Here is a 27,469-nt window from a genome sequence, read left to right on the forward strand (position 1 = left end):
CTAAAGGAAATAAGCTTTAGCGAAACAATTTCTAAAAATCCAAAAGTCCAGGTTTTTAAAAATTCTATTTCAAAAATATGTTTTATTCTATCATATGTCAGTACAGATCAGTCTTTTATACCCAATAATAACATATTACTTAGGCCATTTCACTTAAGATATAAACAAAAATTTTGAGTGGCATTGTAACATAACCTGCTAAAGATTTTAGAATCAGAGTTTAAATCCCTACTCAACCACTTACAAGGCTGTGTAGCAAGTATTTGTTTTTCTCTGAGCATTAGGTTCCTCATCTGAAACACAGGGATGATAATATATACTTGGCAGATTGTTTTGAAGATTCACTTTTTTCTTCTTTACCACATGATATATTTTTATCTAACATATAAGGTCCAGGAAGAAAAAGAGCTAGAGATAAAGGGTCAGCATATTTTTTTTACTTACTTGTAAAGAACCTCCTGTAACTCCTTAAAATACATTTCTCAAATCTGGAGTTTTTAGAATTTAGTAATTTCTGTCTTTGAATAAATGTACTTATTTCTTCTGTTTTAACCTCTGATTTTTTTAAATGTATCACTGCTCTTTTTCCCAGTTTTATTGAGATCCAAATTGACAAAACTTTATGTAACTTTAAGGTATAGGATGTAACGATTTGATATATGTATATATTGCAACATAATTACCACAATAAGGTTAGTTAACACATCCATCACCTCACACTGTTACCGTGTGTGTGGTGAGAATTTTTGAGGTTTACTCAAGAGAGTAACTTTCAAATATACAATACAGGATTGTTAACTACAGTCATTATTCTGTTTAAATACTAAAAATAGAATCACTCAGCAGATATTTATTGCTCCATATGCTTTACTAAGCCTGTGAGAGTACCAAAGTTTATGTCCCCTAAGAATTTCTAACTACCTTGAAAGAGATATGCCTGATATATGAAAAAATTCAGTCAGAACCTAAAACAGAATTTTTAAAAATACTTAAGTATTTTAGTAATTTTATGGTCCTCCATGTTAAAACATACTTAAAATCTTCATACTTCAAATTTATCAATTAAATTCAGTTATCTGCTTGATTTTTTTTAAACTCCAGATATCTTCAAAGATTTCTCAGGATATTATTTTGAATAAAACTTTTTAGTTACACAACTTTTCTAATTCTAGTTCTGTCACTGACTTGGAGATCATAAATAGGTCCTTAAAATAAGGCCTATCTAAGTAGAAGGATTGCATTTTATTTTTCAGTCTATAATACATCATTTGCTTCTCTTTTCTCAGTTTCAGGGTGTATAAGGCTAGATCACCTGACCTCTGAGTTCTGAAGCAGCCCTTAGACTATGCTTATTTATAGCCCTTAACATTTTATAGTCCTGTTTTTTTAATGTTACAAATACTATTGTACTTCTTTTTAAATCATTTAGATTATTTTTCCAGTTCTGATTCATAGGAATTAAATACACTTTTTGGCTCACTGTTGTGCATATATCATCACTGTCAAGAACTGTATTAATCACATATTTTGATGGAATGGGTAGTGTTGGGGCCCAGGGACCCTATCTGTTTTATAGTAGACTGTTGAAAATGATAAATTCTTTGGTTTGTGGTTAATTTTTTTTCACAGGCATACCTTGCAAAATACACATTATCTCTTGATTATTAGGGATATTTCACAGATATTATATTCCAAACTTTGGGACTGAAACAGGGAACTCAAAATATTTTCTTAATTAGGGGTGCATAAGGATTTGATTCAGGAGCTTAAAAGTTTTAATGTATTAATTTGTGTGTTATAGATTAAAAAATCTGTTATATCTATGATTTAATCATATCCTTGATTTCTTATGCCCAGGTAATGAAAACTACAAACAAATAGCAATGTGTGTTCTTTACCACATAAGCATGGATGACCGCTTTAAATCAATGTTTGCGTACACTGACTGTATACCACAGGTAAGTGGTTTAAGTTTTTTTAAAAACATTAACAATAGTATATGTTGGCTATTTGAACATAATAATAAAAAAATAGGCATTTTTCAGTTTGTTCTCTTGGTTTGCCAGATACGTTTTTCCTTTAAAAATTCCCTCTTAAGGGCGCCTTGGTGGCTCAGTGGGTTAAAGTCTCTGCCTTCAGCTTGGGTCATGATCTCAGGGTCCTGGGATCGAGCCCCGCATCGGGCTCTCTGCTCCGCAGGGAGCCTGCTTCCTCCTCTCTCTCTGCCTGCCTCTCTGCCTCCTTGTGATCTGTCTGTCAAATAAATAAATAAAGTCTTCCAAAAAAAAAAAAATTCCCTCTTAAAAATAATTTGGGAGGGGCGCCTGGGTGGCTCAGGGGTTAAGCCTCTGCCTTCTGCTCAGGTCATGGTCTCAGGGTCCTGGGATCAAGGTCTGCATCTTGCTCCCTGCTCAGCGGGGAGCCTGCTTCCCCCTCTCTCTCTGCCTACTTGTGATCTTTGTCTGTCAAACAAATAAATAAAATCTTTAAAAATAATAATAATAATTTGGGAGCACTTGGGTGGCTCAGTGGGTTAAGCCTCTGCCCTCAGCTCAGGTCATGATCTCAGGGTCCTGGGATGGAGCCTTGCATCTTGCTCCCTGCTCAGCAGGGAGCCTGCTTCCCCCATTCTCTCTGCCTGCTGCTCTGCCTACTTGTGGTCCCTCTCTGTTAAATAAAGGAATAAAACCATAAACAATGAATTCTGGAACACTCAAAAAAAATTTGAATTTGTGATAGGAAATTGGAAAGTACAGAGCAGTGTAAAAGTGAAAATAACTTTCTGTTATCCCAGGCCCAGAGATAATCATTTAATATTTTGGTACATTTCCTTCTGCATAGTTAAAAAAATAATATATTAAGATTATGTTATTTGTAATTGTATATTACCTTATTTACCGTGTAGATCATAATGTATTCTCCCATGTCATTGAACAGTCATTCAACTGTCTTCAAAAATTATTTCTAATAGTTGTATGATATCCTATTACATAAATGTATCATAATTTAAAAATTGTTTAGTTTTTCCATTCTATCACATAAAAATAGTTGTAAGTAAACATGTGTAAACAAATGAAATAATGTGGAATATGTAATATGTAAATGTTTATCCACATCTCTGATATTTTCTTTAAATTCCTAAAAGTAGAATTATGAAGTCAAAAGGTATGAACACTTGTGTACTTGACATATTACTTCTAAGAAGGCATGTTTGTATTTCCAACTAGCATTTCACTTTTTTCCTTTATTTCATTTTAATTCTGATATAGTTAATATGAAGTGTTACATCAGATGTACAGTAGTAATTCGAAAACTCCATACATCATCCAGTGCTTATCACCACGAGGACACTCCTTACCCCCGCCACCTACTTCACCCATCCCCCCACCCTCCTGCCCTCTGATAACCATCAGTTTCTTTCTCTTTTCTTTTTTCTATGCTCATTTGTTTTGTTTCTTAAATTACACATATGAGTGAGATCATATGGTATTTGTCTTTCTTTGACTGACTTATTTCATTTAGCATTATACTCTCAGGCTCTATCCATGTCATTGCAGATGGCCAGACTTCATTCTTTTTGATGACTAGTTAGTATTTTATCACACACATACACCTACACACACCTGCACACCGTTTCTTCTTTATCCATTCACCTGTTGATGGACACATGGGCAGTTGCCTAGTATTTCATGTTTAGCAGTACTGTGACTAATACCATTTCTCTAAAATTGGAATGTGTCTGTTTTTATTTTCATTTACATGAATATTGATGAGGTTGAACAGTTTTTATATGTTTATTATCCACATTATTTATAAAGTATTAACTCGTGTCCTCTACCAGTTTTTCCATCAGCATATTATTATTTTTAGGATTAATAAATGAGATCTCAATATGGAATAACTATTTTAATTCTTTCTGATATTACAAATATTTCCTAACTTTGCCCTTTCATTTTATTTATGCTCGATGATTTTAAATGGTTTGTGTTCTCTGATGGGAACATGCTTTATCAAAATTCTTTTATCTTTGCAGTACCATTCTTAAGAAAGATTTTGCTAAGACTCAGTTGCTTAATATATTTCATATGTTAGGTCTCTGTGTCTTGAAGGAGTTTAGTGATTTTTTTACGTGGATTATGTTGTAAGGGTGGAAATTCTATACATATTACACACATTTTATTCTTAGGGAATTTACATTCACAGAATCAGTATTGTGCCATCAATCTTTATTAAAAGATTTTATTTATTTATTTGTCAGAGAGAGAGAGAGAGAGGGCTCACACACAAGCAGGTAGAGTAGCAGGCAGAGGCGGAGATAGAAGCAGGCTCCCCAACAAGCAAGGAGCCCGATGCGGGACTCGATCCCAGGACCCCGGGATCACGACCCGAGCCGAAGGCAGTGGCTTAACCGACTGAGCCACCCACGCATCCCCCATCAATCTTTATTAAACTGAGCTCCACTAATTTAAATATCTGATGATTGGAACCCTTGTTGGACTGGTCTTTGATATTACATTGTTTTTTATAAAGTGGTTTTCTAAAACAAAAAGCAAATTGCAGGATATATAGTAAACAGTAAAAATACCACTTTAAAAAAACACTTTAGAGGAAGATAAATAGTAAGTCACACTTACTAAAGTAGTTCCTCTTAAGATTCCTACTAGACAATTCCTTGTTAGCCTAATGTAAATTATTCAGTGTATATTATTTGAAAGATAATATGTAGTAAAAAATACACCATAATTTCACTTTTTATTCTAACTGCCCATCTTTTTATTCATTCCATTTTAGTGAGATGATTCTAGAATTGAATTTACTATTCCAGAATTTTATACTTTATCTACATGCAATTAAAAACTGATAAACTCTCAGGGTACCTGGGGGGCTCAGTCATTAAGGAGCTGCCTTTCTGCTCAGATCTTGGTCCCAGGGTCCTCGGATCGAGTCCCACACTGGGCTCTCTGCTCAGAGGGAAGCCTGCTTCTGCCTCTCCCACTCCCCATGCTGTGTTCCCTCTCTCGTTGTCTCTCTGTCAAATAAATAAATAAAATCTTTAAACAAAAAAAACTGATAAACTCTCAAGGGTAATTTCTTAGCTTTTTATGTCAGGAGGATGAACTAATTATGTTTATAGGAAATAGATATTCTTCAAAGAATATACAGTGTATCTTATCTAACAAGGCAAGGCTTCTTATAGAGATAACACATGTCAGACTGTAGCCAATGTAAAGTGTAATCAAACTCTTTGTCAAACAAGTTTTCAATAAAAGAGTAGCCATGTCAAAGGGAGATTACAGGTGATTTACTGCAGTCTCACTCCATATGTTCCAAGGGTTTCTGCGTTGCAGTTTCAAAGGGTGTTCCTTTTCCAATCCCATTTAGTGTCAGAACTCCATTGACTACAGGATATGAATTGGAAAGCAGCCATAAAAGAATAATATTCTTGTCCAAATTGATGTTTTTATCCAGATTAGATTTTAAAGAAAATAACACTAAATAAAAAAGAAATAAATGTAAAATAAAAAGGAACAGAAAACTTGTTTTGTTGAATCTTCAGTTTGGAATTATCCTCTTTTAGAATTATCCTCTTTTTAATTTCAAACATGAGACATAAAACTTTATTTTTAATAAAGAAGTGGAAATAAAAGCCTGTTTGGGTCATTTCTGCCACATTATTATTGCAATTGAAAAGTTTGTATGTAGAAAATTCTCCTGTACCTTTTCAAGAACAATATTCATGCATGTTTTCATGACATAATTTTATAACATCAAACATTTCTGCAGTGGGGGTTTTCAGAACATTTGTAAACTATATTTCATGAACAAAATCTCCCCACACTCATGTAGTAGTCAACATTCTGTATTATTTTTTAATAAAAATTCAACCCTGATAAGCATAGTGAGGTGATGTACTAAATTACATCATAAACATCCTGAAGCTTTTTAGTATGAGGCCATATTTTGAGAAACAAAGTGATACTCTTTAATATATTTGGCCCTAAAGTTGTATCCATCCTGTAACTTGTACTTAATAGGACTCAGTTTTGACATATTTAGGGAAAACTTGACATGACTTGATTGCCACCCAATGCCGAATTCATTATAGAATAAGAGAATCATGGAAAGGGAATCTGGGATTAAATTGCTGTTTCCAAGCTTCCTTCCAAGTTAAAGAGATACTCCTTTCACAGGTAGTGGCTGCTCAAATTAATGATTTTAAAACTAGTAAAGCTTTAAACTATTTGTTGAGACACCTGACTGACTCAGTCAGTAGGGTGTGTGACTCTTGATTTTCGGGTTGTAAGTTCAAGCCCCACATTGGGTGTGGAGGTTACTTAAAAATGAAGTCTTGGGGTCACCTGGGTGGCTCAGCCATTAAGCATCTGTTCAGGTCATGATCCCAGAGTCCTGGGATCGAGCCTCGCATCAGGCTCCCTGCTCTGTGGGAAGCCTGCTTCCCCTTCTCCCACTCCCTGTGCTTGTGTTCCCTCTCTCACTGTGTCTCTCTCTGCCAAATAAATAAATAAAATCTTTTTTTTTTTTTTTAATGAATTCTTGGGACACCCAGGTGGATCAGTTGGTTAAGCATCCGACTCTTGGTTTCAGCTCAGGCCATGATCTCAGGGTCCTAGGACCAGCCCCACCTTGGGCTCCACAGTCAGTGCTGAGTCTGCTTGAGGATTCTCTCTCTCCCTGTGCTCCTTCCCCTCTTATGCTCTCTCTCTCTCGGTCTCCCTCTTTCTAAAGTAAATAAATAAGTCTTTAAAAAGTAAAAATAAAGGGTTTTTTTAATCTTTTTTTTTAAATATTTTATTTATTTATTTGAGAGAGGGAGTACAAGTGGGGGGGAGAGGGAGAAATAGTCTCCCTTCTAAGCTGGGAGCCCAACATGGGGCTCGATCAGGACCTCGGGACCATGACCTGAGCCAAACGCAGATGCTCAACTGACTGAGCCACCCAGGTGCCCCAAAAGAAAAGATCTCTAAAAAAATGAAAGAACAAACTATTTGTGACAGCAACTGACTAATCTGAATATTAAATAAAGCTGTATCTGAGGTTTAGATCTTAATATAATATTTAGTTAACTTTGAAATTATGCACATTAATTTTTGTTTAGTAAGGACTGTCAAGTATTACAAATGATTTTCAAATGAAAGGCCTAAAATAACTTTGAAAGTAGAAAAGCAGTGGTTCAGTAGTCATCCATATTCATTTCAATGACCAAAAAAATGTGGAGTGTCATATTCTTTAATTACATTAGATATTTATATAAAGGAGCTTTATAAACCATAAAACACTATACAGAAGTAAGGTACTATTAGTAAAATATCATATCATTCACATTATTTTGGATCCATTCATATTGAGTTTAAATACTGCCTTTCTCATATATGTTTTTCTAAGATAGATGTATAATTGGAATTTTTTGCAAATTATTTAACACTCAGAGTAGGTGATTATATGTTCAATATGCCTTATAATCTCTCCCAATATTATATTGCTTTTCTTCTTTTGTACTGTAGTGCCTCTAGTTATCCAGCATATTCTAATTTTTCCCTATTATGTTACCATTCTATAAAATTTGGGGTCCAGGTCAAGTCTAACTTTTTATATGATCTTAATGGTCTCAGTGGGTGAATTGTTTCAGGTAAGCAAACTTGGGGATAACCAGGAGTTAATAGTTGTATTGTAATAATATTTAAAGGTACACATTAACAGTTCATTGTTATTTAGACCTCTAAGATGCATGTTTTGTTTAAATAGGTGTAAATGCCATCCAGATGCATATAAAAATATTTATTGGTATTAGAAGGGCCAATCAAAGTACATGTTTAGGTAATGATGTCATGGTGTTATTTAGTATTTTACCTTAGAACAGTGTGTAGGAATCTTCCTGGGGATCCACATGTTTCCCACCACAGTTGTCCTGTTTGGCCCCTCTTTGATCTACATGCTTTTTTTTAGCTGAATGCTGGTAAACGTCCTTTCTGACAGTCCCCTTTGCTCCTGCCTGCCATTATCTGCTGAAGTTCAGAAACCAGAGCATCACTTCAAACGGCAGAGTTAGGGAGTAGCCAGTCAGAAGAGATTCCTGTGGCATGCAAAGTTCTGCCATAATCATTCAAAGATGTTTGGGTGGGGGGATGGGGGCAGTAGAGGTGTATGTGAGTACAGAGAGCTGTGGGGGTTGGCCTCTGGTCACTGGTAAATAAGTGAAGTCAGGTGCCAGGGAGTCTAGACACCGTGATTTCAGTCGTGGGTCTTTGGTATCTGATACTCAATAGGGGACTAGTCTGATTGAACACTGTTGCCTCTTCATTGCACAGGCCAAAGCCCTTTCAGTGCCTTCCTGTTAAATTAGGAAAAGCTGACAATGGACATAGTTAAAACAAATCTAGTTTTAATATTTCCTAGTTGTCAGCAATTACAGTTATTTTTGAAGTGCCTGAGTAACAATCAAATTAGAGACATAATGTTGCTCATGGAGTTTGAACGAAACTATTATGTTTAAATATGAATGCTTTAATTAAAATTGAAATGTTTCTTTTTCCTATTATGAAAAGCTAATTCTATATCATGATACATTTCATTCACATTTAGTCCTAATTTCTCTTGATTGGACGAGGGTGGGGATAGTTGGATAAGATTTCAAACTGTGCATTATTTTTTTAAAATCTAGTTTCTAATTACTTTGCCCCAGATTTAACATGAAAATTACCAAAAACAAAACCCCTCAGCTTCTAAACAGATCATCTCTAACCCCATTTGTAAGGGCAATTTTCATACTACAAGGTTAATTTCAAGAAAATAGCAACATATTTTGCTTTGATGTAGCAGATTTTTGTTATTGTAAAGAAATTTCTTGCATAAATAAAACTTTGGAAAAATCTATAGGAAGTTTTTGACTAGCGTATAAAAACATACTAATTATATTAGAGGATTGTCACCTACATTTTTATTAATTTATAATTTATTTTTAATTGGTACTTAATATATAGATGGGTAGCAAAATCTGCTAAATGTATATCCAGTATATTAAGATTATTTTAGTTTTTCCATAGAATTTTTTTCATTCTGTAATATTATTAGTGTTAATAATTCTTTATATAAATATTCCATTAGTAGCAACATTTGTGGTTAAAGAGCTGTCCTCTGGGAAAACGGCATGATATATTGCCAACTATTTGCCTACTATAATGTTTTGTGGTGTTCAGCATATATATATATATGAGGATAGTTTTGTTAACATTATACCTATCCAGGTATTTTTTGGAGCAATTGTAAGTGGATCTGTGTTTTTATTTTATTTTTTTTTTAATATTGATTTATTGGGATGCCTGGGTGGCTCAGTCAGTTAAGCAGCTGCCTTCGGCTCAGGTCGTGATCCCAGCATCCTGGGATCGAGTCCCACATCGGGCTCCTTGCTCCACAGGGAGCCTGCTCCTCCCTCTGCCTCTGCCTGCCACTCTGTCTGCCTGTGCTCTCTCTAGCTCTCTGACAAATAAATAAATAAAATCTCAAAAAAAAAAAAAAAGATTGATTTATTTACTAGAAAGAGAGAGAATTGGGGGTGGGGTCAAAGGAAGGAGAGAAACTCAAGCAGGCTCTGCGCTGAGCACAGAGCTCAAGATCACGATCCTGACATCAGGGCCTGAGCTGAGACCAAGAGTCAGACACTTAAAGGACTGTGCCACCCAGGTGCTCTAGATTTGTGCTTTTAATTTTGGTTTCTAGTTGTTCATAGCTAGCACGTAGAAATGCAATTGATTTTTGTATGTTGACCATATATCCCTTCTGAAACTTGAAAGTTATCTGAAACTACATAGAAAATCATCAAAACAAGATTTTACAGAATAGGGTCTAACCAGACAACAAAGTTATTATTCACCTACTGGATTCACAGAGGCATGTTGGTCTAAAAAGGTATGGCCCTGAGACATGACGTAAGAAATTCTTAGGTAATAAATTGTAGGATTGATTTCCACATGTCTTAGCAATTTGACTTAGAGAAAAGTATCTTTACATAATGTACACTAAGTTAATCTGATTTACCAATTACAGAAGACTAGCTTCTCATAAAGTTTTGTTCATTTCTTCTTTAATATCACGACTGTCTCTCATCATGACAGATACCGATTACTGACAGATGGCTTGGGTCACCTGCATTTTCCTAGATTTCTGTTCTTTTGTTTGCTGCTTTTCAGATCCACCCTCTCTTCCTCTTACCAGGATGAAGTCCTTTTCTCATTCTTGACCCATCCCAGAGGACTGGGTCCAGCCCACAGCTTCAGTCATCAGTCACACATGATGATGCCTAAATCTCTGGTGCAGACATTTCTTCCAAACTCAGGGTTGCATTTATAACTTTACTGAATATCTGCTCCAGACTACGGCATAAGCAGCTTATTAAACGCAACATACTTAAAACCAGTATCTTCCCTTGACTTCCCTTTCCTTCTACTCTAGTTTCTCATGTTTGGAAAATGTTAGTGGTACCATCCATGTTGTTGCTCAGCACAGAAACATGGGAGTCATTTTTGACCCTTCCTCTCCCTTAACCCCAATATCTAGTCAGTTATTAAATCCCATTTTGATTCTTGCTCCTAAAGATATCTCTAATCCAACCTTTTTTCTCTATCCCCACGGCCCCATCTATCACAAGTAGTCATCATCTTACCTGGACTTTTCCTCTTGTCTTCTAGATGGTTTTCCCACATTTTCTTATTCTATTTCAGCCTATTTTCCACACTGTCCAGATCATTTTGAAATACAAATCTTATCCTGACATTTTACTTATTTAGAAGCCCTTAATGGCTTCCCATTATCCTTTTAATGAAGCCCCACATCTTTAACACGTACTTCAACACCCTGCATGATCTGGCTTTTACCTTTATCTGTGAACAGTTTAACTCACTGCAACCATGCTTGGCCTTTTTTGTTCTTCCTTACCTTGTAACCTGTGCACAATCTATTTCCTTTGCTCAGAATGCTCTACTTCTGTACAGTGTTTTAAATTCCTTAAATGCAAAGACTGTAGCTAATATTCCTCTTGTATTCTCCACTGTTACTTGGTATTCTGTATTTAACTGAACATCTTGTAGTTCATTAACCATTAATTCATTCAGTTAGTCGGTAGTGACAGCCTACCACTTCTGTGAGTTGAAATATAATTGTATTTTATTATTCCCAACATAAAAGACTTCTAGTACTTTTGGTATTTTTTTGAATAAAATATTTCCTGTGCTTTTTGCTAGTTAATGAAGATGCTCTTTGAATGTTCAGATGAACGAATTGACTTGGAACTCATTTCCTTCTGCATTAATCTTGCTGCTAACAAAAGGAATGTTCAGCTTATCTGTGAAGGTTAGTGCCTTTGAGCTTAATAGATGACCTCCATCATATGGCGACTGGCAAATGACGGCAAAGAAATAATTAGGAATTAAGAATTATACTAGCTATGTAAATCCTATTTTTAAGTAGCTGTAAAAATTTATAGCTCTCATCTTAAAAGGTCACATGAATTCAGAATAAATACTCTTATGTCATGAGTAGAAACACCCTTTAGTAACATTTTATAAACCAGGGTTTAGGTATACTTAATTGAAATTTGAATTTTGAAAACATTTCTAGGTGAAACAAAACTCTTTATTTGCAAAACAATCTGTTACAGTGTAAGATAATTCAGTAGAAAAATATGTATTAGGTATTTGTTTAGATAATAACTTTGTAAAGTAGCTTGTCATGCATTATGATATTTTGGAACCTGCTCAGTAGATTTTTCTTATTTGAAAAGTATATATGTTTGTTTTAAAGCAAAAAAAAAAAAAAAGACAAATGAATAAATAGGAAAAAATTAAAATCTTTATTCTCATTATCCAGACATAATGATAGATAAAATTTTGGTATAATGCTTCTGTATATTATTATAATTATTATTATAAACATATAATGCATAATTTGTTTCAGGGGTACAGGTCTGTGTCCGTATATTTTTAAAATGGGGTTTTTCTATCTATATATGGTGACAAAATTTTTTTTGTTAGTAATATCTTGAATCTTGTTCCATGTGATTAAATACTTTTATAAAACATAATTGCTTGTATAGCTACATATTTCCCCCTTAGGACCGCCTTTGCTGTATCCCATAGGTTTTGGACTGAAGTGTCTTCATTCTCATTGGTTTCCATGAATTGTTTAAGTTCTTTTTTGATTTCCTGGTTGATCCAAACATATGACATAATTGCTAACAGCTGCAAAATAATCTATTAAGGGATTTTCTAGAATTTAATCAGATATTTTAGATATTTAATTTGTTGCCACTTCTTTTCTGTAACAAACCATGCTACTGTAATTTTTCTTTCTCTGAAACTGTTCAGCTTTCCATTTTTATATTAAGATTCATTCCTAGAAATAAATGAAACAAGATGGGATCGGGAGGGAGACAAACCATAAGAGACTCTTAATTTCACAAAACAAACTGAGGATTGCCCAAGGGGGAAGGGGGTAAGGAACAGGTGATTGGGTTATGGACATTGGGGAAGGTATGTGCTATGGTGAGTGCTGTGAAGTGTGTAAACCTGGCAATTCACAGACCTGTACCCCTGGTACTAATAATATATTATATGTTAATTTAAAATTTAAATAATAATAAGAAGAAAGAAAAAAAAGATTCATTCCTAGAAATACAAATTTTCTGGATCAAAAAGTATTTACATTTTTTAAATTTGTGGTGCCGATTCCACACACAAAAGCGCACATATATTTATGTGTAATTCTAGAACAGATAAAATTAATCTATGTTTAAAAAGAAGAAAGAGAAGGAAGACAATAGGGGGAAGAGGAAAAGGAGAAGAGAAGCTATCACATTTGGGGAAGAGAATTAACTGAGAAGGGGCACTCTCTGGAGTGAATAGAAATATTCTATATCTTGATATGAGTATGAATTTCCCAGGGGCATAAATTTATCAAAATTAATTTGTTGTACACTTAAGATTCATGCATTTTACCGTGTGTAGATTGGGGGGTTTTTTTGAGAATTATAAACAACAACAAAAAATCATTAAACTTAAATAAACCTTAATTCTAATGAAGGAGTTGCTGGTTTTTTGTAGGAAATGGGCTGAAGATGCTCATGAAGAGGGCTCTGAAGTTCAAGGATCCATTGCTGATGAAAATGATTAGAAATATTTCCCAACATGATGGACCAACTAAAAATTTATTTATTGTAAGTATAGTTTCTTTGTTTCTGTCTATTAAAATAGCCTGGAAATTAAAGCTTTAAAGTGCTACATTTGGAAATAAAACTCTTACTGAGAAAAAACAAACAAACAAACAAACAAACAAAAAAAACCTCTTACTGAGCTCTTATCAAATACTAACTCATAACCCAAGTTGCTCTTTTATCAACTTCTTGTAAGTTTAGCGTCTAGAAATCTCAATCTAAGTTTTAAAGTTGTTTTTGTTTTATGATCCCTACCCTTTACCCTTCCATCCTCACTCCAGTTTTCTTGCCTTTTAAACCTTTGGCTTCTGGGCCACCTGGCTGGCTTCATTTGGAAGAGCATGGAACTTTTATCTCAGGATTGTGAGTTTGAACCTCATGTTGGATGTAGAGATTACTAAAAACAAACAAACAAACAAACAAACAACCCTTAAACAAATGGCTTGTATAGCAGTTTGGTTTAAGATTATTGAAATAAGAATCATGTTCGATACTTCTTTTTTTCTTCCTATGGCTATATTATCAGATTGGTTTTTCTGCAGCAATCATATTATAAATGTGTATTAAAATTCTGTTTTATTTAGGATTATGTTGGGGACCTTGCAGCCCAGATCTCTAATGATGAGGAAGAGGAGTTTGTGATTGAATGTTTGGGAACTCTTGCAAATTTGACCATCCCAGATTTAGACTGGGAATTGGTTCTTAAGGAGTACAAGTTAGTTCCGTATCTCAAGGATAAACTAAAACCAGGTCTGTGCTAAGTATTTTCCTTTTGCATAATCATTAAGTTATTTCTTTCTGTTGTGGATAAGGCTGCTCAAACAGTATTTTCTGACCAATATTATACTAGGTGGCGTGTTTTCTTCCTACACCTTGAGTTTCAGCTCAGTTTAGTTTCTTCTTCCCAGGGAGGTGGTCAGTAGGTCTCCTCTTATATTTATGTATTATTCTTCCTAACAATATGTTTTCTTAATATTAGTTTCCCTTCCCTATCCTGCTAATTTTTTTATCCTGTCTTTTTAAAATTACCAAATGCCATATATCTCTATATATGCATACAGCTGCACACAGAAAGTTCTTTGAGACATTCAAGTGACTCTTCTATTTTCTCTGTTTACATTGTCCTTCATTTATATTTTCAGAGACGTATCTTCACTTCTCTACTGCCTTCCCCCAACACTTTGAACTGTCCTCATTGAGCTTAGAAATATGGGGAAGAGGACAAATTTATAAGCATGTTAAGTAAGGCTTCATAAGAACTAATATAGTAGCTTATAATATTTCTTCTGTGCATTCCAAGTTTTGGTAATATAAATGGATTTGGTAAGGACATTTCTCTGAACTTTCTGTGGTTTGACTTGACTAGGTGCTGCAGAAGATGACCTTGTCTTAGAAGTGGTCATAATGATCGGAACTGTGTCTATGGATGACTCTTGTGCTGCGCTGCTAGCCAAATCTGGGATAATCCCTGCACTCATCGAATTGCTAAATGGTAAATTATAATTATTTTATTTCATTTTTATGTTAATATATAAACAGGGTATTAGTTAACACTTTTAAATATAAAAGATCTGCAATCATGAAATACTAATATTCTATTTTATCTTCTTTCTGTTGAGCTTTGTGTTGATTGAATCAGATCTCCTGTGTTGTGCAAACCCTTTTTTTAATCAGGAAGGTTCATTCGGAAGCTCATTCAAAGCATCCTATTCCCTCCTAAGTCCAGTATTATCCTCTAAACTTTCTATAATGAAGAAAGTGTTCTCTATTTGTGCTCTCCAACACATGTGGCTGTCAAGTACTTGAAATGTGGCTATTGGGACTGAGAATCTGAATTTTGTATTTAATTTAATTAGCCACAGTGGCTATGGTTATAGTATTAGACAGTGAGGCCTGGATAGAGTTTTTACCTTATTACCTTTGTGTTGTTTTTAAGGGGCCAGGAGTCATTGTTTTCCACATGGTATACAAAATCTATCTGAATCTAATATTCTGTTACCGTCAAGTTCTCTAGAACCTTGTGTTAGTATTCTTAGGCTGCTATAACAAAAAGACTGGGTGGCTTAAACAAAAATATATATTTTTTCTCAAAGTTCTGGAGGCTGGGAAGTCCAAGATCAAAGTGCCAGCCAGTATGGTTCCTCATAAGGCCTTTCTTCCTGGCTTCCAAAAGCCCATCTTCTTGATGTGTTATCACATCCCCACAGGGCAGAGAGCACAAGCAAGAGAGTACAAGCACACACACAACACTCCGGTACCTCTTCTTATAAGGATACTAATTCTGTGGGGTCAGGACTCCACCCTTATGACCTCATTTGACCTTAATTACTTCCTTATAGACCTGTCTCCAAATTAAAGTCACATTTGGGGTTAGGGCTTTAATACAGAAATTTTGCAAAGTATGGGAAGCCTAAAAAGACACTCTAATCTCAGTCTTTCCTGTACAGGTATAATATATGTTCATTTTGTATAATTTTAATAGACCTTTTTGAAGTATAACATATACATAAAGAAAAATACAAAAATATAGCTTAATGATTTTCAAAATGAGCCACACCCATGTTACTTCCACTCACATAAGGAAATGAAACCTCACCATCACCCTGAAAGTCCCTCCTGTGTCACCTCCCAGTCCTTATCCAAATTGGTTTCTGTCCTCTCTTTTATTGTATATAGATTACTTCTGCCTGGCTTTGAACTTTATATAAATAGAATCCAGGTTTTTTGTCTTAAATTATAATGTGAGATTCATCTGTGTTGTGTGCAGAACTGTGTTTCTTCTCATTGCTGTATAAATATACCACTATTTATCCTTTCTACTCTTGGTAGACAATAGGGGTTTTTTGTTTTTTTGATAGGAGAAGGACTATTATAAATAATGTTTCTGTGGACATTCTTAAACCTTTCATTTGGTAAATATGTGTATTTATTCCTATTAGACATATGCTTAGGAGTAGTATTGTTGGGGCATAGAGTCCCCATATGTTTGGCTTCGGTAAATAATGCCAGTAAGTTTTTCAAGGTAGTTGTGCCAATTTTCAGTCCCACCAGAAATGTGCTGAAGTTCCAGTTCTTCTGCATCACCCCCGTATCTGGACGTCATTGGTCTCTTTCATTGTGGCCTTCAGAGTGGCAGTTTTAATTTGCATTAATTTGCATTAATTTGCATTTCCCTAATGACTTATAATTGAGTACCTGTTTGTATTTATTGGCCAGTTGTTATGGCTAATAAAGTTAAGTACCTATTTAAGTCTTTTGCCCACTACTCTCTTTAGAATTTTTAAAAAAGTTGATTTACAGATTCCTTAACATAATGCATTTTAATAGGTCACCTAGAGATAATACCTCCATAGTTGAAGTGCTCCCACATAAAGTATATATAAATGTCCTTCGGTCCACCCTTCTCACAGAAGGTTTCAAATTAGAAATAATTAAAAGAGAGGTAGTTGTGAGGTATGAGTGAAGACAGTGTAGTTGGCAGAGTGAGAATGAGGATTTTCTGATGAGCTGGAGAAAGTTGAAACAGATGACATGTTCTGGAATCGCTGTTCCGCACTGACTATGGTTGAGAGAGCGGAGATATGTATGAAGCAGGTTGACAGAGCCAGCTCACAGTGTTTTATTTACCTTGTTTTAATGTTCTCTGCCATGAGGTTATCGTAAGCAGAGAGTCTATACCTCTCTTTTTAAGAAATACATGGATTTCTGGGAATACAGTCCATAATACCTAAATACTGTATGGTGATAGGCGGTGAGTACACTTAGCGTGGTGAGCATTGAGTGATACGTAGAATTGTCGAATCACTGCTGTACACCTGAAATGAATAAAACATGTCAACTGTTCTTCTATAACAATATAAAATAAAGAAATATATGGGTTTTCAAAATTAAAACCCTTGGGGTTAAGTGAGGAAACACTGTATACCAAGAGAATAATTAATGGAATTTTAGCCCAGGTAGTCTGGGAGAGTGGTACATTGGCAGGTACATGAGGGAAATCCTTTGGACTTTTTTTTTTTTTTTAATTTAATTTTTTTTTCAGTGTTCCAAAATTCATTGTTTATGTACCACACCCAGTGCACCAGGCAATACGTGCCTTCCGTACTACCCACCACCAGGTTCACCCAATGCCTCACCTCCCTCCCTTCCAAAACCCTCAATTTGTTCCTTAGAGTCCACAGTCTCTCATGGTTCATCTCCCCCTCCGATTTATCCCAACTCTCTTCTCCTCTCCATCTTCCAATGTCCTCCGTGTTATTCCTTATGCTCCACAAGTAAGTGAAACCGTATGATATTGGCTCTCTCTCCTTGGCTTATTTCGCTCAGCATAATCTCTTCCAGTCCCATCCATGTTGATACAAAAGTTGGGTATTCATCCTTTCTGATGGAGGCACAGTACTCCATTGTATATATGGACCATATCTTCTTTATCCATTTGTCTGTTAAAGGGCATCTTGGCTCCTTCCACAGTTTGGAGACTGTGGCCATTGGTGCTATAAACACTGGGGCACAGATGGCCCTTCTTTTCATTACATCTGTATCATTGGGGTAAATACCTAGTAGTGCAATTTTTGGGTCATAGGGTAGCTCTATTTTTATCTTTCTAAGGCACCTCCACCCTGTTTTCCAAAGTGGCTGCACCAACTTTCTTTCCTACCAACAGTGTAAGAGGGTTCCCCTTTCTCCACATCTCTCCAACACACGTTGTTTACTGTCTTGTTAATTTTGGCCATTCTAACTGGTGTAAGGTGGTATCTCAATGTGGCTTTGATTTGAATCTCCCTGATGGTTAATGATGATGAACATTTTTTATGTGTCTGTTATCCATTTGTATGTCTTGTTTGGAGAAATGTCTGTTCATGTCTTCTGCCCATTTTTTGACATGATTATCTGTTTTGTGTGTGTTGAGTTTGAGGAGTTCTTTATAGATCTTGGATATCAGCCCTTTGTCTGTAATGTCATTTGCAAATATCTTCTCCCATTCCATGGGTTGCCTCTTTGTTTTGTTGACTGTTTCCTTTGCTGTGCAGAAGCTTTTGATCTTGATGAAGTCTCAAAAGTTCATTTTCGCTTTTGTTTCCTTTGCCTTTGGAACATACCTTGAAAGAGGTTGCTGTGGCCAATGTCGAAGAGGTTACTGCCTATGTTCCCCTCTAGGATTTTGATAGATTCCTGCCTTACGTTGAGGTCTTTTATCCATTTCGAGTTTATCTTTGTGTATGGTCTAAGAGAATGGTTGAGTTTCACTCTTCTACACATAGCTGTCCAATTTTCCCAGCACCATTTATTGAAGAGACTCCTTTGGACTTTAAGGGGCCCACAATTTTTTCTACAGAACTAGTTAGATGCTCTGTTGACCCATAAGTCTGTGTCTAACAGATATCATTGAACTGTTGTCAAGAGTTGACAAAAAACTATTAATATATCAAATTTCATAACCAGTACCTAAAAATTAGATTTCTGTAAGTGTTTGCTTTTGCCGTTACATAATTATCAGTGGACATCAGCTATTCTGTTAAACTATTCTTTGTATTATATTAAACATTTAATTTAATTATCCTTGTGGTTATATAACATTATTTTTACTATTATAATCAATTTGATTAAAACTGAAATAACTTATTTCATGACAATAAGTAAAATTTAACTTTTTTAACATTATTCAAGAATAATATGTCTTTATAGTAGTTTTTCTACCAAAAACTTAGAAACTTAGAATTTAATATTATAAAGGCAAAATATAGAACCAGATTTATTTCACAAATTAGAGTTGTTTTAGAAATTCTTATGATGGACCAAACCAAAAACAAAGAAGTAAGTGTTACCATTTCACATTAGAGACCTAAAAGTTAATTTAATAATTTCTTTATACCTGTTGGCAAAATATAGTGAGAATTATAGAGTAGCACTATTACTATGTTCTTAAGCCAGTTTTGTCCTTCTGTTCTTCTTAAGTACAACCTGATCTTTTGAGACAATCTCAAATAGTCTGGTTTAAAATCAGAGCTAATATATTTTTTTTTAAATCTTATTTTTTACCTTTGTATTTCAAAGTAATTTAACCTAGTTGAACTGTAACCAAAATTACTGAAAACTTCTGAAAATATGTTATAAATTTCCTCACAGATCATCATCATGGAATTTAGAAAAAATACCTAAATGTATAAATTGCATATGCCACCATGTATTATAAATAATGTATACCGGTTGGCCCTTACCTGTCTCCTGTCACTTTCAGTTTTCTCATTCTCCACTGTGCCAGTCAATGTTTTTCAGTTTTATATATAACTATAGCATTCTTTCATTTGAAGTGTTCTGCTTCCTTTCAGCTCAACAAGAAGATGATGAATTTGTATGTCAGATAATTTACGTCTTCTACCAGATGGTTTTCCACCAAGCCACGAGAGATGTCATAATCAAGGAAACGCGTATCCTTTTAATATTTACAATAGATAATGACATTCACATACTCAGAAAAAAATGCATCTTTAGGTATTTTTTCTAGCATATGTTAAAGTAATGTAAAAATACCAAACTTCAAAATAATTTTAGAAGGCTAGGTATTTTTCATGGAAGCTATTGACCCCAAATCTGTTATAGGTAGACTCTTGCAAACAATTCTATTAACTTGTCATGCTATGATTCCTAAGAACTTAACACACATATTAGAACTTCCTTCTCTATTAACTTAACTATCAGATGTTCCTAGGACTGCCCTTAGTACTCTTTCAAAAATCTTATCATATTCACTCTATATGGGAAAATACATCTGTTCCCATGACATCAGCTACCAACTCTATACTAAGTATTTACTATCTTCAAAATCTCTTTCTTGAGTCTTAGGCATTTGTTGCTAATTGCCATCTGGATGTCTTCCACCGATCTAAAGAGCATTATAATCAAATAGTCCAAATTTTAGGTTACCTTTTGCCACTTAAAAGCTGCAGGACCTTGGATAAATTATCTAATCTCCCTTGAGCATAAAATCTTTCATCTGTAAAATAGCCATAATATTATTACAATGAAAAGAAGATATCCTGCCCTGTATGATTGTTCCTAAGTACCAATGGACTTAAAAGTGCGTGTAGTTGTTTCTAACAGAGATAGTAAGTGACAGTTGATTGTTATTACATTCAAAAGGGTACTCAATACCAACATTCTCTCCTGAAAAACAGTCTGCCTTCTGTGTTCAGAGTGGGTGAGGAAGGTACCATCTACCCAGTCTCATCGCTGAACACTTTGTATCGGCTGCTCTCCTGTTACAGTCATTCACCATGTAAACGTCTGCCAAGTTCTGAGCTTCGAACAGATAATGTTTTACGTGCTACATGTATAAAAAGTATCAGGCTCTGTATTCAAGGAGTTTATAGTCTAATTGGCAAGATAAGTAAATAAGAAATATAAAATTATAATGCAGTGTATTAATGTCATAAAGGTGTGTGCATTGGGCACAAGAGAAGATATATAATCAAGTCTGGGGATGTCATGAAATGCTGGCAGTAGAAGCGGCATCTGAGCTGAATGTGTGTGTGTGTGTGTGTGCATGCGCATGCACACACATGTTGGTGATCTGCTTTTTTGTGTACAAAAAAAAAAATCTGCTTTTGAACTCCACCGGTAAAGTTCTTCATTACCCAGGTTAAAAATCCACATTTAACTTGACCGTAATCTATTTTTGCAAAGTTCCCTCCTTTAACTCTACAATATGCAATTTCTCTTATCACACCAAAGTTTGTCATCATATTGGACAGACCCATCTTACTGCCTCTTTGTGTGCCTTAGCAGCCTCAAATGCGTTTTTCTCTTTCTTAACCTAATAATCCCAGCTCATCAAAGGCAGATTTATAAGCCGTCTTCTCAGTTAAGCCTTTCTAATGCAGTTAAGCTCCCTCCTTCCCAGTAGGAGTAATTTATTTTGACCTTCAATAAAGAACTTCAAATTGTGTATTTGTATGCCTGTTTTTACCAAAAGATGTTGAGCTCTTCAGCTTAAGGACCAGCTCTGTCTTCCTCATCTTCATCTGTCCTCAGAAGTTTACATAGTATCTGGCATGTGGTTAGTACTGGTTTGGTCAATGAACATGTGTCTAAATGGCAAATGTTCTTTTAGGAGTAATACCTTGGGAGACTTTTTTCTTTTTCTTTTTTTAATGATCTGGGTCCTCACTCAAAACATTTGCAACTCCTTCAGTATTATATTCAAAGCCAATGACACAAGATCATAAGTATCATCTTTGGAGGAAATTCTCTTGCTTTTGAGGACTAGATTGATTTCTGGAGCCATATAAAGTCTCCCAGAAGTCAAGTCTGAAGAGTAACAAGTCTAACTGAGAAATATTCATTTTTATATGGGCTATCAATATGCAAATACTGTTTTGCCTTTATTACATTAGAGAGATCTTCTTTTATCACAAAGTAATATTTTTAAAATGTGGTTTATAAACTGACTCTCTCAGGAAAATAAGTTCCAATACACTCCTTTCAGTAAGTCTTCATATCATTGGAATAAATTCACTTTCCCCAGTGGTGTTCTGTGGAACTTTTTTTTTTTTTTAATAGTTGCTTAATGGAAAAAGGTTCTTCAATAAATGAGTTGGGAATATACGTAATTAAACAGGTTTTCTTGCTACAGGGTCTTCTCAGAAATTTTAATATGCTTTTTTGGGTTGAGCATCTCTGAAACACATGTTAGAAGACATGGAAGAGAAGGCATAGCTTTCCTAGGTAACTTCTTTGAAAGACCACTTTTGTTTACATGTAATCATGTAGGGGTTTTTCTGAGGACTACTGAAGAACGAAGTATTTGTAGTACGTACCAAGTGCTGGTACTTAGTGAAGAAACGTCTCTAACCTGGTCTGTTTAAGATGCACTGTCAGTTCCTTATTATCAAAGGCCACAATCATGGGGTGCCTGGGTGGCTCAGAGGGTTAAGCCTCTGCCTTCAGCTCAGGTCATGATCTCAGGGTCTTGGGATCGAGCCCCACATCGGGCTCTCTGCTCAGCAGGGAGCCTGCTTCCTCCTCTCTCTCTGCCTGCCTCTCTGCCTACTTGTGATCTCTATCAAATAAATAAATAAAATCTTTTAATTAAAAAAAAAAGCCACAATCTTAAGACAACTTCCATTTGATTTTTCTTCTCAGTGTAACTTTATTTTCTCCCAAATTTGATTTTTGTTAAGCCACTTGATCTGAAGTGAGTACTTTTCAAATAGTTATTCTGAAGAATGTAGTATGTTGATAATGGAGGGAATGGGACATAAAAAAATCTGCTGATTTAAAATTTTTACAAAAGCACTAGGAATGCTAGTTCGATCTGATGCTTGCATCCATCCCTTAAGATTGTATAAAGATTGCTAGAGTGCTTTTGCCCAGTGTTTTGGTGTTCAAAAACCAGGGATTTTTATTGATGTCAATGATACTTAAATAGGTCTTTTGTCACATAATTAGAAATTATTATTAAAATATTTCACTGTAACTTTAAGCATTTTTATTGTGATTTTTGCTATGACTGATATACTTAAATTTTTAAGTAAAGATTTATTAGGCAGTAAACTATTTCTTTTTCTCATTTTTTAATTTAAAGAATTTGATCAACATTTTATTTTAAACAGAACGAAATAAACTTGGTGTTTGAGATGGCAGGTTTAGACTTATATTAGATAAACATGTGATTTATGTTAAGTTGTTTGAAATATTTAAAATAGATCTCAGCACAATCATAGGAATTGAGAATCTGAAATTGAGAACCAGTGCTATTGTAATAATTAATTTTCATACAACCCCAAAAATTGTAGAAAGGGAAAATAAGCCAAATTTGACTTTTAGAGTCCTCCTGAGAATATATTATTCTATACTTTTTTTCTATATTTTAAATATATCCTTTTAGTCCCCAAGAAAATTAGTAAGTAGCACTGATGGGTAGAAGATGTGGGCTAACCTCTGTCTTTGCTACTTGCTGTGAAACTTGATAAAAATTTTTTCGGCATTTTAACAGTGCTACAAGGAATGTCATTTGCTTGTACACATGTGCTAAATTTTCTTGATAGAAACCTGTGGCTTCTGTTTCAAATACAATTTTAACCAAGACCGACTAATATTAGAGATCATAAGTTTTTCTTCACTGCCTTTTTGAGATTCGTTGAGGTTTCCTAATTGATTTAAGTTTTCTTTATTCTTTCCTTCTCCCCTACTTATTTGTTATTTATATATGCCATCTTTTTTCTTTTGGGAGTTAAACCCAAATTTCAACATGTATTCTCTCCAATTTTAGAGGCCTGTATCCTTTCACTTAAGTCTAATGTTTCCAGTCCCATCTTCCACGTTATTTACTGTCTAGTATAATTATTTCACCTCATTTTTGTAACATTTGAAAATGGATTATTAAGTTATTGTCTTTTAAAAACCAGTGCTTATTTAAGATTTATAATATGTTGACCTATTTCCTTGTTTTCTGTTTTTTCTTGAATTCCATTTGTCTATTTCTCTGAGTTGATTTTCTTTCATAATTACATTCTCTTAAAGTGCTGAGTGAATATCTATGAATAATAAAATATATCTCTATCTGAAAATAACTAGCATCTTTTCTTTAATAATAATTTAACACAATATGCAGTTTTAGATTGCTAGTTATTTTTCCTCAGCAAATGAAAGGTATTTTTCCACTGTCTTTTTTCCTGAGTTAATGCCTGTGTGAAGTCTGTAGTCTGCTAATTATTGGTATCTGTCATAAAGTCCGACGACAATTTACTTTTTTTTCCTTTATAAATGACTTTGATTTTTTGCCAGTGAGACCAGAGGAATTTTTTTTTTTTTTAAAGCCAAGTAGCTTTATTAGAATTTGACTGGGTATTCATCATCCTTGCTTGATTTTTCCAAGTATCAAATGTGATCTTTCAGTATGTAGTTCTCTTTTTTACCCCCTAATTTCAGGAAAGTTCTCCTGAATTATAGTTTTTAGTTAGTTGTTCTGTTTTATTGCTTTTGTTGTCTCCTTTGGAATTTCTGTTATATTGGATCTTCTTTGCCTATCTTTAATATTTATCATCTTCTAATATTTTCTTTTTATTTACTTTTAAATTTCACATTTTTTCTTCCTTTTTACCTTCCATTTCTCTTGGAGTTTTATCTGTTGTTTTTGTTTACTCATATATTATTATAAATTTAGCTCGTATATATCTGAAATGATTTTTACTTTTATTTTTAGTTCTGAATTATTTTGTTTTCTAATTTTGATTTATATTGTTCTTTTACATATATTCTATTTTCTTAAATTCCTTTATTCCTTTTTGAAATATTGGGTTATAGCTTTCATTTTTCATGTGAAAATGCCTTATTTTTCTCGCAATAACCATATATAAGATATAACTGATACTTTGCTGCTGCAATTTTTTTGTGAAATTAATTTTCCTAAACCTTTAGGTGGGCCAGCGTGATCAAGTAAGCTTTATAGTGATACAGCTCTAGAGCTCCCTCTTCAGTTATTTTCTGAATATTTCCAAAAATTGGGCCTTGTACTTTTCTCAGATTTACTGGCTTTGTTTTCCTTACCCAGTTTTATTTAGTGGGTTTTTTTTTTTCTTTTTTATTTCTGTTATCCCTGTCCTTTAAAAAAATGAAATGTTAAATGTTTCTGGTCATCTTTTACTAATCCTACTTTAAAATTTGAAGTTAGATTTATGGCAGCATTTGAATTTAGAGAAATGTGGGATTTTCTAATATGCTTGAATAACCTCAATCTCAAACGAGTTTGTATCTTTAACCACTTTTATTCAGAGGCTCCAGCATATCTCATAGATCTGATGCATGATAAAAATAATGAAATCCGAAAGGTCTGTGATAATACATTAGATATTATAGCGGTAAGTAATTTTTCTTCTTATACAAAGTATGATAATAGTCTTCATTTGGGAGAAAAGAACTGTTTAGAACTTTGCATTTCATTTAAATGCAAACTTGTATTTTGGTAAATCTCTGAAAATTCAGTGATACTAAATTCATGTTTAAAACATTAAGACCTTGGGCACCTGGGTGGCTCAGTGGTTTAAAGCCTCTGCCTTCAGCTCAAGTCATGATCTCAAGGTCCTGGGATCGAGCCCTGCATCAGGCTCTCTGCTCAGCGGGGAGCCTGCTTTCTCCTCTCTCTCTGCCTGCCTCTCTGCCTCCTTGTGATCTCTGTCTGTCAAATAAATAAGTAAAATCTTTAAAAAAAAAAAAAAAGACCTTTAGCCTTCAAATTTTTAAGTGTTTTATACATATTAAGTGTTTTAGATTTGGTCTACACGTCATCTCAGAATCATCTGTTTTGCAGAGAAATTATTTCATAGGAGCAGGGGTTTAATGAGAATTTCTACCAAAACTCAACACAGTCAGTTTTGCAATTTGGCCATTAAACCTTTTTAATAAGTCAATTATTATTTCAGTGATTTGATTTTTGTCTATATGCATATACCTGTTTTGTAAGTTGTTTTGGAATGATGAAACATAAAAATAACGTTATTCATGACTGTAGAAAATCTTATTTTTTTTTTAAGTATTTTATTTGTTTGAGAGAAAGAGCACAAGCAGGGGGAGCAGCAGAGGGAGAAGCAGACTCCCCACTGAGCAAGGGTCCCAACCCATGGCTCAATCCCCAGACCCTGAGAGCATGATGTGAGCAGAAGGCAGACATTTAACCGACTGAGCTGCCCGGGCGCCTTCTGCAGTACCTTTGAAAGGATTTATAACCAAAGGAATATAATCAGAAGGGTAATCTGAGTCAGCAATTAGAAACATGCTCTCCATGTACACGTTTCTTCAGAAATCATGCTCATGCTGCCCACCAGAGTCTTCTGCCTAAACTTGGGCCTTGTACCGGGATGTACTGTACACTAGATACTTTAAATGTATTTTCACTTATGGCATATATTGCTGCACACAACTTGCTTGCTTCCTTCTTTGAAGTGGATTAGTACTTTTTATTTTGACTCACCCTGTAAAAAACTTTTTGAATATAGCCTATTCAGTAGTTTTCAAAGTTTAACTTAAGCTTTTTAAAGAATCAGAATAACATCTTAAAGAGTCAGTTAACAAATTTATTAGAAATCCTTTAAGTTGGCATTTCTAGTGATTACATTATGAAATCAGACAACCACTATCAGGTAACTTCTTGTCAATTTCTTGCATTTTATTACAGAAATTGATCTTATTTGATATCATCTGCTTTTTGGATTTGCCTGAGTCAAGTCATTACTGCTTTATACATTTTTTTTTCCTTAGAGAGCACATGTGTGAGGTGGGGGAGGGACAGAGTGGTAGAGAAACAGAGGATCTTAAGCAGGCTCCACACCCAGTATGGAGCCCAATGCAGGGTTCAGTCTCACAACCCTGAGCCCGTAACCTGAGCCAAAATCAAGAGTCGGACATACAACCAACTGAGCCACGCAGGTGCCACTATCATTACTGGTTTAAAACTAAATGAGTATGTTGGCATTTAGCTTTGATCTTTTCATTAAAATAAGGAAATTTTACATATTTTTTTCAAAGATTTTATTTATGTATTTGACAGAGATCACAGGCAGAGAGAGAGGGATAGGCAGGCTCCCCGCTAAGCAGAGAGCCTGATTCGAGGCTCCATCCCAGGACCCTGGGATCACGACCAGAGCCAAAGGCAGAGGCTAATCCACTGAGCCACCCAGGCACCCCAAGGAAATTTTACATATTAAATTCTTGCTTCGGTAAGATGTTTCAGACATGTAGGCCCCTGGTCACAGGGTTTATAGAGAATATTTATTACTCCTAGAGAATAATTTCATGGCTCATATAGAATTTTCTCTTTTTTAATATTTATTTATTTATTTGAGAGAGAGGGGGAGGCGGAGGGGCAATAGGAGAGGGAGAGAGAATCCCAAGCAGACTCCCTGCTGAGCTTGGAGCCTGATCCACAGCTCAATCCTAGGACCCTGAGATCACAACCTGAGCTGGAATCAGGAATCAGACACTAACCTGACTCTGACTGAGCCAGCCAGGTGCCCCTCGTATACTATTTTCTTGTAGATCACTCAGTCAGTGTTGTATATGAAGTATATAGTGTACGAAGATGGCTCAGTGGGTGAAAGCCTCTGCTTTCAGCTCAGGTCATGACCTCAGGGTCCTGGGATCGAGCCCCGAATCGGGCTCTCTGCTCAGTGGGGAGCCTGCTTCCTCCTCTCTCTCTCTCTCTCTCTCTCTCTCTCTCTCTCTGCCTGCCTCTCTGCCTACTTGTGATCTCTG

General features: G+C 34.9%; 1 protein-coding gene across 2 annotated transcripts in view; it reads left to right on the forward strand.

The window, feature by feature from the left end:
- Positions 1-27,469, forward strand: part of KIFAP3 (kinesin associated protein 3) — a 184,874-nt gene that overhangs the window by 110,592 nt on the left and 46,813 nt on the right. For both annotated transcript variants that reach the window (XM_032863012.1, XM_032863013.1), the window contains 7 exons: positions 1,858-1,958; positions 11,256-11,364; positions 13,113-13,225; positions 13,807-13,972; positions 14,589-14,714; positions 19,552-19,650; positions 24,995-25,080. In XM_032863012.1, coding sequence (XP_032718903.1) covers positions 1,858-1,958; positions 11,256-11,364; positions 13,113-13,225; positions 13,807-13,972; positions 14,589-14,714; positions 19,552-19,650; positions 24,995-25,080 — 800 coding nt within the window. The remainder of the gene's footprint in view (positions 1-1,857; positions 1,959-11,255; positions 11,365-13,112; positions 13,226-13,806; positions 13,973-14,588; positions 14,715-19,551; positions 19,651-24,994; positions 25,081-27,469) is intronic.

The sequence above is a fragment of the Lontra canadensis genome, unplaced genomic scaffold (genome assembly GCF_010015895.1).
Source record: "Lontra canadensis isolate GAN:19392208 unplaced genomic scaffold, GSC_riverotter_1.0 scaffold24, whole genome shotgun sequence".
NCBI lineage: Eukaryota > Metazoa > Chordata > Mammalia > Carnivora > Mustelidae > Lontra > Lontra canadensis.